The 18,201-nt window shown below is 37.9% G+C and overlaps 1 protein-coding gene across 3 annotated transcripts in view; it reads left to right on the top strand.

Moving 5' to 3' along the window:
- The window catches only part of LOC124802489 (carotenoid isomerooxygenase), a 376,100-nt gene extending 358,181 nt beyond the window's left edge, over window positions 1-17,919 (top strand). For all 3 annotated transcript variants that reach the window (XM_047263303.1, XM_047263304.1, XM_047263302.1), the window contains 2 exons: window positions 10,346-10,444; window positions 17,678-17,919. In XM_047263303.1, coding sequence (XP_047119259.1) covers window positions 10,346-10,444; window positions 17,678-17,854 — 276 coding nt within the window. In that variant the 3' untranslated portion in view covers window positions 17,855-17,919. The remainder of the gene's footprint in view (window positions 1-10,345; window positions 10,445-17,677) is intronic.
- The last annotated feature ends 282 nt before the right edge of the window (window positions 17,920-18,201 follow it).

Below are 18,201 nucleotides of genomic sequence, written 5' to 3'. Positions count from 1 at the left end.
CAATGTCATCAGCGAATTGTATCATTGATATCCTTCCACCTTGTATTTTAATTCCACTCCTGAACCTTTCTTTTATTTCCATCATTGCTTCCTCGATGTACAGATTGAAGAGTAGGGGCGAAAGACTACAGCCTTGTATTACACCCTTCTTAATACGAGCACTTCGTTCTTGATCGTCCACTCTTATTATTCCCTCTTGGTTGTTGTACATATTGTATATGATCCGTCTCTCCCTATAGCTTACCGCTACTATTTTTAGAATCTCGAACAGCTTGCACCATTTTATATTGTCGAATGCTTTTTCCAGGTTGACAAATCCTATGAAAGTGTCTTGATTTCTCTTTAGCCTTGCTTCCATTATTAGCCGTAACGTCAGAATTGCCTCTTTCGTCCCTTTACTTTTCCTAAAGCCAAACTGATCGTTACCTAGCGCAGTTCTCAATTTTCTTTTCCATTCTTCTGTATATTATTCTTGTAAGCAGCTTCAATGCATGAGCTGTTAAGCTGATTGTGCGATAATTCTCGCACTTACCAGCTCTTGCCGTCTTCGGAATTTTGTGGATGATGCTTTTCCAAAAGTCAGATGGTATGTCACCAGACTCATATATTCTACACACCAACATGAATAGTAGTTTTGTTGCCACTTCCCCCAATGATTTTAGAAATTCTGATGGAATGTTATCTATCCCTTCTGCCTTATTTGACCGTAAGTCCTCCAAAGCTCTTTTAAATTCCGATTCTAATACTGGATCCGCTATCTCTTCTAAATCGACTCCTGTTTCTTCGTCTATCACATCAGACAAATCTTCACCCTCATAGAGGCTTTCAATGTATTCTTTCCACCAATCTGCTCTCTCCTCTGCATTTAACAGTGGAATTCCCATTGCACTCTTAATGTTACCACCATTGCTTTTAATGTCACCAAAGGTTGTTTTGACTTTCCTGTATGCTGTGTCTGTCCTTCCGACAATCATATCTTTTTCAATGTCTTCACATTTTTCCTGCAGCCATTTCGTCTTAGCTTCCCTGCACTTCCTATTTATTTCATTCCTCAGCGACTTGTATTTCTGTATTCCTGATTTTCCTGGAACATGTTTGTACTTCCTCCTTTCATCAATCAACTGAAGTATTTCTTCTGTTACCCATGGTTTCTTTGCAGCTACCTTCTTTGTATCTATGTTTTCCTTCACAATTTCTGTGATGGCCCTTTTTAGAGATGTCCATTCCTCTTCAACTGTACTGCCTACTGCGCTATTCCTTATTGCTGTATCTATAGTGTTAGAGAACTTCAAACATATCTCGTCATTCCTTAGTACTTCCGTATCCCACTTCTTTGCGTATTGATTCTTCCTGACTAATGTCTTGAACTTCAGCCTACTCTTCATCACTACTATATTGTGATGTGAGTCTATATCTGCTCCTGGGTATGCCTTACAATCCAGTATCTGATTTCGGAATCTCTGTCTGACCATGATGTAATCTAATTGAAATCTTCCCATATCTCCCGGCCTTTTCCAGGTATACCTCCTCCTCTTGTGATTCTTAAACAGGGTATTCGCTATTACTAGCTGAAACTTGTTACAGAACTCAATTAGTCTTTCTCCTCTTTCATTCCTTGGCCCAAGCCCATATTCTCCTCTAACCTTTTCCTCCTTCTCCTACAACTGCATTCCAGTCGCCCATGACTATTAGATTTTCGTTCCCCTTTACATACTGCATTACCCTTTCAATATCCTCATACACTTTCTCTATCTGTTCATCTTCAGCTTGCGGCGTCGGCATGTATACCTGAACTATCGTTGTCGGTGTTGGTCTGCTGTCGATTCTGATCAGAACAACCCGGTCACTGAACTGTTCACAGTAACACACCCTCTGCCCTACCTTCCTATTCATAATGAATTCTACACCTGTTATACCATTTTCTGCTGCTGTTGATATTACCTGATACTCATCTGACCAGAAATCCTTGTCTTCCTTCCACTTCACTGACCCCTACTATATCTAGATTGAGCCTTTGCATTTCCCTTTTCAGATTTTCTAGTTTCCCTATCATGTTCAAGCTTCTGACATTCCACGCCCCGACTCGTAGAACGTTATCCTTTCGTTGATTATTCAATCTTTCTCTCATGGTAACCTCCCCCTTGGCAGTCCCCTCCTGGAGATCCGAATGGGGGACTATTCCGTAATCTTTTGCCAATGGAGATATCATCATGACACTTCTTCAATTACAGGCCACATGTCCTGTGGATACACGTTACGTGTCTTTAATGCAGTGGTTTCCATTGCCTTCTGCATCCTCATGTCGTTGATCATTGCTGATTCTTCTGCCTTTAGGGGCAATTTCCCACCCCTAGGACAAGAGAGTGCCCTGAACCTCTATCTGCTCCTCTGCCCTCTTTGACAAGGCCGTTGGCAGAATGAGGCTGACTTCTTATGCCGGAAGTCTTCGGCCGCCAATGCTGATTATTTATCAAAATTTAGGCAGTGGCGGAGATTGAACCCAGGACCGAAGACATTTTTGATTATGAATCAAAGCCGCTACCCCTAGACCATGGGTACTTATTTACATTTATGCTACCTAAATTTAAACAAGTATATTAGAAAAAAAAGGTGTTATGTTAAAGAAAGCATTCACCTTCTCTGTTCTACTATACAATCATTATTTATCATTATTAGGAGCTTAATATTTACTGGATTACAATATCATTTTTCAAAGGAAATACTTTCTTAAATCTGTAAATATTGAGTCTTATTTACTGTGCATTACTACTTGGCAGCTAACAAAATTTTTCAATTACTCAATTTAGAAATGACTAATGAGGCATGGTTTTAATATTCTTTGGAATTGGCAGGGATTCCCAATTGCTTATGTTAGATGGAAGCTTGTTGCAGACCTTCCCACCACAGTACAGAATTCCATTCCGATTCATAGATAAGGAGGAAAATTATTTGTTGTTATTCCTTGGCTCTGCATACCATCAAAGTTTTTAATCTACATTCCATTTACCCTTCACCAAAGGACTTCAAAGAGTAGTTGAACAGATTAGATTAGATTAGATTAATACTTGTTCCATAGATCATGAATACAACACTTCATAATGATGTGGAACGTGTCAGGTAAATATTAAGCTCTGAACGAGGATTGAACTCAGAACCTTTCACTTAGCAGCCATTCACTTTAACCATTACACTAACGCAGTATCTTCAAAAGTGATTATAAAATGAAAATCAACAATGAGGGTAATGGAATGTAGAACAAATTAAATCAGGTGATGCTGATAGAATTAGATTGGGAAATGATACACTGAAAGTGTAGGTGAGTTTAGCTACATGAGTAGCAAAATAACTGATGAGGGCTGAAGCAGAGAGGATATAAAATGCTGACTGGGTAAAGCAAAAAATCATTTTTCAAAAACAGGAAATTGTTAACATCTAATATAAATTTACAAGGGCATGCTGAAAAGTAATACCTTTAAACATTTTATGTGAAAATTCTTAAAGTTTTTCAAATAATACGAATTTTATTAATATTCTACATCTTTGCTCTTCATGTTCAGATACTTATTTGTCAACATAGTTACCCTTGTGACAAATATGTTTCTCCGAACAAGAGACTAGTTTGTTGATACCATTATTGTAGAATGTTTCACTTGGTTGACAGAGCCACATCCTCATTTCTGCTTGTACTGCTTCATCACTACCAAAGTGAAGTCCTTAAGGTAAGGGTGTTTGGAAACATGTGAAAATTGGGTGGGTCAAGTTAGGACTGTATAGGGGATGTTCAATGACAGTGAACCCAAGGCATTGGGTTGTTGTAGATGTCGCAGCACTCTTGTGTGGTCTGGCACTGTTACACTGAATAAGAGGATTCTCCATGTGTGAATGACTTATTCTGTTGTTGGAAACCTGATTACAGCATGCTGTTTCTCACGCATCAACACGGTAACGTTACACGCTCCAGTTCAGAGCCCTCTAGTAGCAGATGTTTGCGTCTTTCATCTGCAAAGAGGGAAAGTTGACTGGATTATATACATGACATGTAACATCTCAACTGATATTGAGAACAGTGTGAAAAATTCAGAGGCATTACTTTTCAGCATGCCCTCATAAGTGTTTGGAAGTCTTTTTTGAAGATTCGTGTCTGGCATGTAGTCTTGTATGTGGACAATAAGCAATTCAGAAAACAAAAGAATGAAAGCTTTGGAAATGTGGTGCTACAGAAGAATTCTGAAAATTAGATGAGTAGATTGAGTGACTAATGAGGAGGTACTGAATCAAACTGATGAAAAAAGAAATGTGGCAAAATTTGACAAAAAAAGCAATTATCTGTTAGAACACATTCTGAGACATCAAGGAATAATTAATCTGGTAATGGAGGGATTATAATTGCAGATGTAGACAATAATTTTGTCTTTGAAAATCCAGTATGGTGTGAAGGCATCACACACTTTAGTTAGAGCCTTTGACTATAATGACTAGAAGTAAAGATGCCCTCGGTATTTTCTTGGAATATCTCTCTGAATGACTGTGTGTAGCAAGTTGCTAGCTAAACATGTTTAATGAGAAACATACAGGGTGAACATTAACAAACTTCACAAACTGCAGGGATGGTTTCCTGAATGTAAACAAATGCAAAAAGGTCCTATGAACTTATACGAAGATGTGTCTCGAAATGCATCATTGCCATGGTAGATGGCATGGTGAATGACCATTCCTCTGACCATGTGCAGTGTGTTCCCTGTGTGTTGCAGCCTGCATGAGTGACACAGCATACTGTAAGCAGCTGAATGGTCCAGTATTCATGTTGGGAACAAGCTGTGGTGATGTTTGTGTACGGCCAAGCAGACAGAAATGCTCAAGAGGCAGAACAGCTAAATGCTTATACCAAAAATGTACCCTCACAGACAAGAACCACATCACACAATATTTCAAGCCCTTTTTGGGCATTTTTGTGGTCATGGGTCCTTTCAGACAGACAGACATGCAGGGAGGCAGCAGACTGCGTGTACACCAGATTTGGAGCTTGCACTAGGGTTCTTCTCAATATCTTTCCAAACACAGTCCTACATATCTGGTGTGCACACAGCTTGCCACTTTCCTGCACATTCATCTGCCTGGAAGGATCCATGATCACACAAATGCCCAAAAAGGGCATAAATGTTGTATAAAGTGGCTGGTGGCTGTGACAGTACTTATTTTGGTATAGCCATGCTGCCTCTCGACTGTTTCCATCTGCTTGGGTGTGCACAAACACCATCTCAGCTTGCTCCTGAAGTGAATACTGGACCATTCTGCTACTTACAATACACTGCTTCAATCACAAAGCCTACAAAGCACAAAGAACACACAGCATATGGTTAGAGGAACTGTTATTTGTTGGTGCCATCTACTGTGGCAATGATAAATCTCCAGACAAATATTCATAGGACCTTTTTTCCTCCATTTCCAGTCTGGAAACTGTCCTGCTGTTTGTCAGTTCTATTAATTTTCATCCTGTATTAGGTGAAAATGCTGGTGCCACAAGCAGTGGTAACAGCCATTCACTGAAAAAGGCTTGGTCATTTCTCACCACATGTAGCTGAGCATTGCCCTGCTTAAATATAGTATCTGGAGTTTCCTTCATTAAAACCTTTCTAACACAGCTATTTCTGTTCAGACTACCTTTTATATGTAGAGATAAGGTCATGTCTCATCAAATGGTAGGTTTAACTGGTGTCACATGTTTAGAGATGAAAGGCAGAGTGTGGAGGATGAAGGTTGAAGTGGGCACCCCTCCAGATCCATGATTTAAAACAACATTGGTAGAGCACAGGACTAGGTGTTCACAGATAGGGGCATAATGGTGTCAGAAGAAACATCAAAACTGTGCAATGGCCATCCTCAGGCCCATCACATGCTCCATGACATGTTGGTTTACTGGAACCTGATGGGTGCCAAAACATCTGACCCCGGGTCACAAGAGTGCAAGGATGGCAATCGGCCTCAATCACTTGATGTGGTACACAGGATAGGTAAATGAGTTCCTGTTCAGAATCATAACAGGTGATGAGACATGGGAGCAGAATCCAAGGCTGCCTCAGCCTCAGTGACAAGGAAGCATCCTGATTCACCAATGAGGAAAAACTACAGATTGTCACCCTCCACAGGAAATGTTTTGCCTGCAATGTTCTGGGATCCAAAGTGTGTGATTCTCCTCGATTTCCTCCAGCCAGGGACCATCAATGTTGCATGCAACTGTGATGCCTGTACTAAGCTTAGGTCTGCCTTTCAGTGAAAGAGACCAGGAATCACGAGTGAAGGTATTGTGCTCTTGGATGACAATGCCAAAGCACACACAGCAAGGCTTGCACAGGATCAAATTTGTTGCTTCAAATAAGACTGGATCACCTGGCCTACAATCTCAGTCTTGCCCAATCAGCCTTTCACCTGCTCCATTGAAAGCCATGCTCTCAGGACGTCACTTCCAAACCAATGCTGACATGGAGCAAACTGTGTAACGTTTCTTTGCATTGCAAGGCATCAAGTTTCAGCAGAGTGGTTTCTTCAAACTGATAGTATGCTACAACAAATGTATCAGTGTTGATAGTAACTATATCAAACCATGGTGCAAGGTGTGTAGTCGTGATGTCATGGTGTTTTCGTTTTTGTTAATAAAGTTTCTGATAATGAGACTTACTTTCAGGATATCCCTCGTAGAACACACTGATGTGTGATTGGTCTAAAAATATCAGACAATGGAAAGTACAGGTTGGAATATCAACTATATTATGAAAAGGATAGATTGCTACTCACCATAAGGATGACACATTGAGTTGCAGATAGGCACAACAAAAAGACTCTTGCACACTGAGCTTTCAGCCAAAACTGTCTTCAGACTGCAGCGAATGAAGATGGCAGTCATGTGTGCTTTCTTGTGTGAATATATATATATATATATATATATTCCACGTAGGAAAAATATATCTAAAAACAAAGATGATGTGACTTACCAAATGAAAGTGCTGGCAGGTCGACAGGCACACAAACATACACACAAAATTCAAGGTTTTGCAACAAACTGTTGCCTCATCAGGAAAGAGGGAAGGAGAGGGAAAGACGTTTTGTACATGAGGTTGAAATGAAAATGAAAGATAAAAATATATGGGTAGAGATAAGGGTGAACTAGAAAGTAACTGGAGATCTGGTATGAAAAAAGGCGAAAAAGTGTTGGTTAAGTTGATCCTGTGGTGAACTTGGGTCGGTAGACAGCGATGTGCATGAAGGTTAGGTGGTTGTGTTGCCGCTGAAACACGTTAAAGGACGGAGAATTTCGGGAAAATTTCGAAAAAACGTGTAAATGCATTAAAAGGAGTGGTGTTATGGTAAAAGATTTCGAAAATGTGGCTAACAATTGTCTGACGAAGAAATAATGACGTTAAAACCTGTGGGGAGCGGCTAAAAATGATCAGTGATGTGCAAAAAACGGAAGTGGAAATAAAGTGAAAGTTATTAGAACTAGCCGAAATGGTTGTTTAATACGTGAAAGCAGCTGTTATTGAACTAGAAACCGTGGATTTTATAGCAGCGGTAGTGTTGAAAGCGGAAAATAAAAATTTTTTTGGTTATGGTTTGGAAGTGGGTTACGTATTATTGAGTATATATAAGCGGGATAAAATTGAATTACGGTAAAAAGGGGAAGGTGAATACAAAGTGAGACTACTGGTAAAAACAGAAAGAGAAAATAAGACGACAGGAAAGATTTCGAAATGCAACAGCGACAATAACAAACGTAATTGTTGGGTTCAAATTAATGATATGGTTATAAAAGAGGGAAACATTCCACGTAGGAAAAATATATCTAAAAACAAAGATGATGTGACTTACCAAATGAAAGTGCTGGCAGGTCGACAGACACACAAACATACACACAAAATTCAAGCTTTCGCAACAAACTGTTGCCTCATCAGGAAAGAGGGAAGGAGAGGGAAAGACAAAAGGATGTGGGTTTTAAGGGAGAGGGTAAGGAGTCATTCCAATCCCGGGAGCGGAAAGACTTACCTTAGGGGGAAAAAAGGACAGACAGACACACCAGGTGTGTGGCTTAGTGTGTAACGGTCTTTCCATTCTGCCTATCTATAATATCGTTGGTCTAAAAATATTAATTTTGTCAATGGCACACCAACAACATTTTTCAAGAGCCCATTGCAATATAAGGAATATGGAAGTTAGCATAATAGAATGCATGCCACCAATGCAGCCTGTAGCATATTACATCCACCAGCTAGTGCAACTACATTTGTTGCAATTCAGTAGCATCAAGTAACACTGTAAGCAGTGTTCTATAGTCCTGTGTGAATAAGAATTCAGAATATGAAAAACCCATTTCCTGGCCATTATTCCCTAAGCAGACTCAGCTGAGAAACAGATGATGTTCAGTTGAAACCAGTGGCAACTACATTCTCAATGAATTTGTTCTTGCAGTAGCTGAAAAAACAGGGACAAAAAACTGTCCATCGAAAGCAGACCCTGTAGACTATGGAAACCCTGTAGACTCACTTACACAGATATTTTCATACTCGACCAGGAGATATCACATTTGCTAAACCAGTTACTGAAACAAGTTTGTTTGTGTGAGCATTATTTGCAGCAAGCACAGAAGTACTCAGTTTGTGAAAAAAAAATGCTTTTTCTTGCAGCAGAGAATTTTATTTCTTCCAGATGTGTTTCTCCTTTAACTTTAAGCCATCATCAGTGGAAATTAGAATGATACAGTTTTGTTTTAATTTGCAATATATGTAGATTATAAAACAGTTTACATATTGTTTTTTATGTAAATAAGTGATTACTTACAGTTTGTGTTTTTGGTTGATCAGATGAGAGTAAACACATATGCTAACCAAAAAACTCGAAGTATTGTAAGTAATCCTTTATTTACATAAAAATCTATTTCCTAATATAGAAAACTATATCACTCTAGATTCCACTTATGAGGTGTTAAAGTAAAAGGTGAAACACATCTGGAAGAAATAAAATACACTGAAGCAAAAAAAGGCAGTTTTTATTTAGAAAACAATCACTAAAAGATTGGCAGTAATCATTAGGTCACTAAAAAGTAGTAATTTTTCTGGTTATGATGAGTTTTCAAAAAAAGTAATAAATTTTTTTGTTGACTTGGTAGTGCCATCCTTGAGTTACCTTTGTAATCAGTCACTGAGTAAAAGTGGAGAAATACAAGTCTCATTTAATTGGAAGCCCATCTCCCTCCTCATGTTATCAAAACTATTTGAGAATGTAGTTTGTAACAGAATACTAAACTATTTTTCTGAGAATGACATTGTAACAGTAGCACAGAGCACTTGTATGGAGAAATCAATATATGATATCACAAATGTAGTACTGGCAGACCTAAACAAGACAAATAGATCATGGGCAACTTTTATGATCTTGCCAAATTCTGCTGGGGAAGCTAAAAGAGTACAACATTACTCTTGCTTAACAGAAAACTGAGTGCCAATTTAACAACAATATTACAAGAATAAGAATACATTATGAGCGAAGAAACTTTGAATATGATGTCTTGCAAATTTTGGAGCTTAATCTATTTCTATTCATGACCTTTATAGTTGACTTGGCTGGTATATCAGTGATGTTTGCTAATGATTTAAGTAAGCTGATAAGAAACCCAATCATCTTCATACCAGATACAGCCAGGATAATAATGGAATAGGTTTAGAGATGATTCACAGCAAACAGTTTGATGCTTAATCTTACACAGGCACTTGTTATGCAATTACAAACAAATAAAAATAAATTACAGATACTGTAAGTAGAGATAAATATGGAAAATTTTTGTGGCTTTAATATGAATTTTTTTACCATGTCACCATTCAGTTAACCCCTGACAGTTTGAGGTGTGGGGCAGGGGGGAGGAGTTATTGTTAATTGATTTATATCCTTCACCAACTTTTCTTGTTAGTTTTAAAATGGTTCCTGATGACTTGTTAGTGTCTTTAGTTTTCACAAACATTTCATATTCACTAGGCTATGTATTAATGTGGATATTGTCTATACAGTGTAGCTGTACTGCCTCCAGAGGTCATCTTTGCAGTTCAAAATATCTTTGTGACAACTTACTTATTTTGTAACAGTGGGCAGAAATGTATCAAGTATGTATGCACATTTTTAATATCATTCAGGAGAGTTGGATTTCAGGTCTACACACATTTCGTCCAGCAGATGACATTAGATATTGAGTTTTTTACACATTACCTTTATATATAAAACTATTTTAATTCATTATCACATATGACATTGTCTTTCAGCTGCATGAATTTTACTGACAGATGTTTTATTATATTACTTACAGCTAATTAAGACTGATGCAGAGACACGTCAGACACAAATCTGGTTTGAGAAAAATGTTTTTCCAAGTGAACCAATATTTGTTCGGGATCCAAATGGGACAGTAAGTACAAGACTATTATGACAGAATAAATGATTATTTTATCAATATTAGGTGCCCTGTCAATGAAAATCTAAAAGTAGTTTTCTTACATTAATCTCCTTTTTTACTGAAAAATTTTAAATTAACTGAGCTGTAGACTGGCACAAATGTGCAGTGCTTATACAACTTTGACATATCAGAGATGATTAAATTTACTATTGGTAGCTGTGTGCTAAATTCTCTACATATATGGACTGTAAATGGCATTTCAGCTGGGAGTTTCATTGAGTAAGAAATTCATCACGGATTATGCATATACAGGGTGTTGCAAATAGAACCAAAGTACATGCCCTCAGCTTGCATGGGTTGTTCACCAACTAATTCCTTTGGCTCTGCACATCTTCCCTGAGTTCAGGATAAACTAAGATATAATGTGACTAAACTAAGCTTACCTTCATTTACAGTAGGGCCAGCCGAAGTGGCCGTGCGGTTAAAGGCACTGCAGTCTGGAACCACAAGACCGCTACGGTCGCAGGTTCGAATCCTGCCTCGGGCATGGATGTTTGTGATGTCCTTAGGTTAGTTAGGTTTAACTAGTTCTAAGTTCTAGGGGACTAATGACCTCAGAAGTTGAGTCCCATAGTGCTCAGAGCCATTTGAACCATTTACAGTAGGTAATAAAAATTATGTCTCTCTGTGACAAGAATAGACTGACACCTGTACACATTGCCTACAGTCATCAAAAGTCAACAGTCGAAATTATTGAAACCACAAGCCAAAAACTGTCTTCTAATCATCAACTGTTTGTATAATCACTTGGATTTAGACCTGGGAAATGAGGAGGCCTATCAACTATCCCATCAAAAACACCTTGTTATACTATCATACTACAATGGCAGTGTGTGCTCTTACATTTTCCTGCATGAAATAATTCTATGTCTTTTCATTAATTGTTAATTCTGTGAAAAAAGACTGCAATATATTGTGCCCAAAACTATGAGAAGTTACAATTCGGTGGAACGAGATTGCTCCAATAATTTGTGTTTCACTGACTGCACACCACACTCCTGTTTTCACATCACACAGAAGCTCTTGATTTAGCTGATGAGGATGTTCAGAAATTCACTGTTGACTCTGAGTTTATGTATTCCATTAAATGCAGCCATGCTTCACCAGAAAAAAAATAACTTTTCAGGATCAACATGTTTGTCATTCTTTCACATCTCCATATCAACCAACACTACCTGCAGTAAGCACATATGACATTCTGCAGCTTATTGATAACCTCAGAAACAAGAAATCAGTAGGATTAGATGTAATTTCTCCATATCATTTGAAGAAATGTAAACATGAACTAATGAAACCACTAGTTCATCTAATAAACTGTGTTCTTGAAGGCAGTGTGTTCCCTGACAAGTTGAAACTATCTGTAGTGAAACCAATGCACAAAAAAGGGGAAACAAAACTTGTACAAAACTACAGACCCATTGACCTCAAAAACTGCAAGGAGTGGTGTCATTGGAAAACTCATGCAATGCTAGAAACATATTTAAAGGGTAGACAACAGTGCATGGAGATTATGTACTCTAATGAAGAAATACTGGAGAGGAGAAAGTCAAGTATAAGAAATATACATTTTGGTGATCCTCAGGGCTCTATTTTAGGTTCAGTCCTATTTATATGCTATGTAAATGATTTCCCGAGTTCTCTTGACAATAATCAATTCATCACTATGTATGCAGATGATACATCTGGTGTCTGCTATGCATGCAATGAGCCCAGCCTAGTTGAAGAGATACATAACTTTATTGAAAAGTCAAGAGCTCACTTTGAAAGGGGGAACCTGAAAGTAAACATAGAAAAAATTAATATTATTCATTTTAAACCAAGTGGTCCAAACAGACAAAATACCATGATTGACAAAATTCTACCAAAAACATGAACAGATTGTAAATTCTTCGATTTATGCATAGATGATTGACTTTCATGGCAGTAGCAAGCTGATTATGTCTGTGAAAAAATAACACCCAGTCTACATGTATTAAGAAGATTATCTTCATATCTTAATTCTGAAACCCTAAGGATTGTATGCTATGGATTAGTGTATCCATTATTTTCTTATGGAATAGTACAGTGGGGTGGGACATGCCAAACTGATCTGAAAAGAGTTTTCATACTGCAGAAGTGAGCCTTGAGGATCTCAGAAAAGTAAAACAAGGACTTCTTGCAAACCCATATTCATTAGACACAATATTCTCACAGTTTATGCCATGTATATACTAGAAACTACAATACTAGTGAAAGAAGACACTAAGATTACAAAAAGAAACATGGATATCAACAACTATGAAACAAGGCATAGAAAAGATTTTCATATGGTTAACAGAAGATTAACTTTAACAGCAAAAAGCCCCTATGTCAAAGGAGCTGTTTTTAATAACTTGTTCCCAAATGAAATTAAGAAATTGACAGGGAATACTTTTAAAAAGGGGGTCAAGCAGTGGATTATCCAAAAATGCCCTTATAACTTTGTCATTAATTAAAATGTAATAAGAAATAATGCAAACTAAAAAAATTGTAATTCTAAAAACTTTATACTTTTTGAAAATGCACATGCATGTGAAATTATGAGTTATGAGCAACAAATTGAAACTGAAATTGAAACCAGTCTTTCTGCACTGATTCCATACAACTGACTAGCATATACAAATCGCTTTACAGTAATTACTTAAGTCACTCATGGAGGGCTGCATGACAGTAAACTCATTATGATGACATAGAAGAAAGGACAACACTTGGTCAAGGATGTTGATATACATCTTGCTTCATATTCATGGCAAGCTGAAAGAGAGGGCTCAAACTGAATATATATAAAAAAAAAAAGATCCCAAAACTCAGCTACATCCTTGGCATACTGCAGGTTAAATTCCTCATTGGTCTGTCACTGCACTCGGAGCCCTGCATCATTTGAAAAGAGGCAAAATTTTGACTTGCACGACTACACAACATGTTTCCAGTCTGCTAGTGTCATGTTTTTGTGTTCTTTGGCACACTGAAGATATGCAAGTTAATGTGCAACAGTGAGCAATGGCCTTTTGATAGGTAAACCTGAAATGTCTATTGCATGCAGTTCCTTTCATAACAATTTCTTAGAGACTGGTTGAGGTGGATCTGCATTTATAGACAACACCAGTTCCTGTCACATTCAAAACTTATTCTCTTTGATTGGTTCCTGTCGTGTAGGATATTTTTCTACCACAGTTCTTTTGTTTTATTAGATGACTGCAAGTGATACACTATTCCTTGTAGACAAATTGGACAGTCTGCATTGTCACAAGAACAAATAGGGCAAAATCATTTGTGGTGCAATTATGGGCACATCCGGATGTGATAGCTCCTTTTTGTCATTTTTTCACATCTCCACATCAACCAATCTTTCAATGCTGATTCCACACAACTAACTAAAATTTACACATTGATTCATTGCCATTACTTAAGCAACTTGTGGAGGCCCACATGACTGCTTGGTACCAATTCTACACAATTTAGAGATCTCCAGAGCAATCATTGTACTGAAACTTCTTGGCAGATTAAAACTGTGTGCCCGACAGAGAGTCGAACTTGGTCGGGCACACAGTTTTAATCTGCCAGGAAGTTTCATATCAGTGCACACTCCGCTGCAGAGTGAAAATCTCATTCTGTAATCATTGTGCTGTTTTAGGTGAGTGACCAATATTTTGTCTGGCATGCTAAATGTGGTATCTGATATAAATTAAATCGTTGGGATGGTGAGTAGATAGCTATTCACCTGTCAAGATGATGATTGTAATTTTAAGTAAAGAAGCAAGAAAAGTGAGAGTTTAATACCTGATGATGAGAAATCATTGACTTGGGGAATGATCTGAGATGAAAACTGACCATACTTCCATGAAGCTACTGACCCAGATCTCATTGTTCTGATTATGATAATATCATCTGCACAAGTGCCCAGAAGTGAGGCAAATCAAGAAATGGAAGAATATTTCTTGAACAGTGGACTGAAAGCGTTGCAAAAGGAGGTTAAGCATGGTAAAGTGGCATCTGGCATAAACCAATGCCCTAAACATGTGTTTTGAAAGTTCAGAAATTAAAGGATATACTACAAAATAGCAAGGTAGAAAAATCTCTTTGCAATATCAAAACAGCAAATATGGGATATGATTACCACTAAGTGTCACATATGTTCGGCAGAAGTTGGCATGCTCTCTACAAAATGCTTCTAGTACTCTAATGGGAGTTCACTCCACATCTGAGGAAGTACTGCACAGAGGTGTAGAAGTTTCTTTGATGATGGCTAAAAAAAGACAGTCGTCATTCTTTTGTGAAAATTACATTTTTCCATTCATCTGTCATCCTGTCCAACCCTGAGACACCACCTGTCAAGACATTGTAACTTTTGTTGCAACTGTAAGCCCTGACACAATTGTTGGCCTTCATCACACCACGAAAGACAAGCATCAGTGCTTATTTTGAGTACCTACTCTTGACTATCTTTCTCTGGACTACAAAGAAAATTCCTTATGTTTTGGAAACATTACTAAAGGCTTTTAATGAAGTTTGCTTTACTTGTAATCCTGCTGAAACTATGGCCTGTGTGTGATCTATTTCAGTGTGTAAAATGATTGTGTCCAATAAAACACTGTCAGATGTTTCCTTTGTAGCATTATGTTGTAAACTTCATCACTCTTCTCACAATGAAAAAGCAAGCATTACTGAAAATATTGTAGACCTAATGGTTGACTTTTTTATCATTGACTTACGTACTCATGTCCTATACAAAGGTAGCACAATTTTTGAGGATAACTTGTTGATTGTCATTTATGGTAAATGGTAAGTCCTCGGTATTCTCTTTCCGTGTCTCTGTTTTTCAGCAAAATCTAGCAACAGACTATATCTGCATGATCAACTCCAAATCCTCAAGTACACTTTTCTTACTATGTCACTTTGCCTTGTGTAGGATGTCCATAATTAAAGTCCCAGTTTCAAAATGCTATAGAAAGTGACCCACTACTCAGAATGATGTCAAATCTGAACAGCATGTTGTTAATGCAGGGGAAAATGTCATGAAACAAAACAGAAATTTAACAAGAATTTTATCAACTGATGGTGCTACAAGTGTTTTAACATAAATAGGGTCAGCTACAAATGAACTGAACTATGATGACTATGGTTTGAGTTGCACACTACACTATCTGTACTATTCAATGTGCATGACTGCAAAATTGTCCAAGGCTAAAAATTGCTTAAGAAGTAAATTGACATTGGTTTTTCAATTATCCTGGACCCAAAAACTGCATCAAAAGTAAAATGACATTGGTTTTTAATTTTCAGAGGTTGAAAAACTGCATAATAGGTAAAATAACATCAGTTTTTAATTGTCGTGAGACTGGTACAAGACACATTCAACATTCTGTCTACTGTTTTCTGTCAAAAGTTGAAATCAGGAAACAACATGTTCCACAACAGATTTCAGTGTCTCAGGGGTCATGTTCAGAGTGTATAGTGCAATGCATGTCTCCAGTTCAGCTGTTTATGTAATTGAAGCACTGAACTCAACATATTTCAGATAACCTGACAGACAGAAGTCATGTGAATTAAAATTGGGTGCCCTAGACAGCCAGGTTGTAGGGGAATATTGGATGTTAATTTTAGAGATTTCCAAAATGCCTCTGGAGCAGCTGCTTCACTATCTGTGCATTGTGTGGAGGAGTGCCATCTTGCATAAAAATGCTCTTACACACACATCCATGTTGCTGAAGGGTTGGAATGACGGTGCAAAAAAGATTCCCATAGTGGTTACCAATGATGGTACAGATAACAGGACCCACAGGACTCATCTCCTCAAAAAAACATGGCCCAATGATAAGCAATGCTGTCAACTCGCACCACACTGTCACCTTTGCAGAGTGAAGTGGTACCGCTAGAAGTGTGTGCAGATTTTCTGTTGCCCTTATTCTTCAATTCTGTGTACTGACATGTCCTTGGAGATGGAAGTGGGTTTCTTCTGTCCACAGAATGCTCCTTGGCCATTCAATGTCCAATTCCATGTGAGCAAGAAATTCCAGACTGAATGTTTGTCTTGCTGGTAGGTCAGCAGGAAGCAACTCATGAACATGGGTGATTTTGTAAGGATAGCAATGTGGGATGTTTCAAAAGATTTTATGCACTGTGCTCACAAGCTTGTCTCCATTGTACAGACAATTTCCCACGTGCCATATTTTTGCACACCACCACTTGACCTCACCTGCAGTGCTGTGGCCACATACTCAACAAATGTTGGATCAACTGCTTTAGTCCCTCTGCCACATTGCACTTCTAAAGAACCTTACTTTCAAAATTTGTAATCATTTTCTCGAGACCCTTACCAGACATTGGACTGATGCCATTTTTCATACTCCTGAGTATCCACTATTTCTGCTGGGCTACTGGTGTACAGTCACCATTCTTGTAAAAGTGTTTAACCAGAAAAGCACTTCCTTCAAGGAGAGATCATGTTGGGTGTCTCAGACACAGACTGAGGAACAGTCTTGTGCCTCATGTCTGTTGGTGTGCATATCCTGATGCTTACAGTGCCGATCTGTTGGTAAAATTTTTGTTAAATTTTTTTTTTTTGTTCCATGATGTTTCCCCTATCATCAATACATGCTGTTCAAATTTGATGTTATTCTGACCCAGTGGTTCTCATTCTACAGCGTTTTGAAATTGGAATTTCAATTATGGGCACCCTGCAAGTCACGCCACTCAATTTCTAGCACCTCACAAGCTGCTCAACATGACTAAATGTGCCATTTAAATCTTAGTACACTACAGCAGCAAAATTACAGTAATACAAAGTTAGTTTATTCCTACTGTAAAACAAGCTTCTGCTCCAATACTAACGTTTAATCTGTCAAAATTACAGCTCAGTGTGAAGTTTTGTGTCTTAGCCACCTTAACATAGGTTTCATTTAGGAAGCAAATGTTATGCTAATTAGGAAGAGTCAAACTTCACCAGCTCAGAAACCAAATTGTTAGTGTTACATGATTATAGATTCAAATACAAAGTAATGAGCAGTATATAAAACATGCTGGCTGAAGTACCAAACATCTTTGTTGCAAATTATTTCTTTCTTTTGTAAAACTTGGAAAGTGAAAAAAAAGACTTCTTCAGTTGCAATGAAAACACACTTTGAGAGTTTTAATGTTTAATTCCATGTTATCTGTCACTGTTTCCAGGAGGAAGATGATGGTGTAGTATTATCTGCTATCATTTGGGGAAAAGGAGAGGAGAATAAAGCTGGCTTACTTGTATTAGATGCCAAATCCTGGAAGGAAGTTGGGCGAGCAGTTTTTGAAACACCAGGACCTGTGCCCAAAAGTCTGCATGGCTGGTTTACTGATACAGTGACATGAAGTCTTATTTGTACCTGTTCTGTTTTCTACAAATAAACATTAAAAATAAATGTTATAATATTTGAGCTTTTTTCCCTTTAAAGCCAACAGTGTAATGCATTGTCCGGTCTCATTGTGTGACCACTTGTGTTGATCCATTGTGTTTTTTAAAATGACAAGATTGTCCAGTTGCCTCGGTGCCAGTTTTAGATAGCACAATTTTTCCATGCACAGTATACTCAACCATGGCAGCAGGTGAACAGATGACAAAGTTAGCTGTTTCAAAAATACTTTCACCCTTGGCCTGAAATTTAATGATGCTCTTTTGAATGTCAGATAAATCACTCTGTTTCCACATTATGACAATG

This window comes from Schistocerca piceifrons, chromosome 6, assembly GCF_021461385.2.
Source record: "Schistocerca piceifrons isolate TAMUIC-IGC-003096 chromosome 6, iqSchPice1.1, whole genome shotgun sequence".
Classification (NCBI taxonomy): domain Eukaryota; kingdom Metazoa; phylum Arthropoda; class Insecta; order Orthoptera; family Acrididae; genus Schistocerca; species Schistocerca piceifrons.
This window is presented reverse-complemented; position numbering and strand designations above follow the sequence as displayed.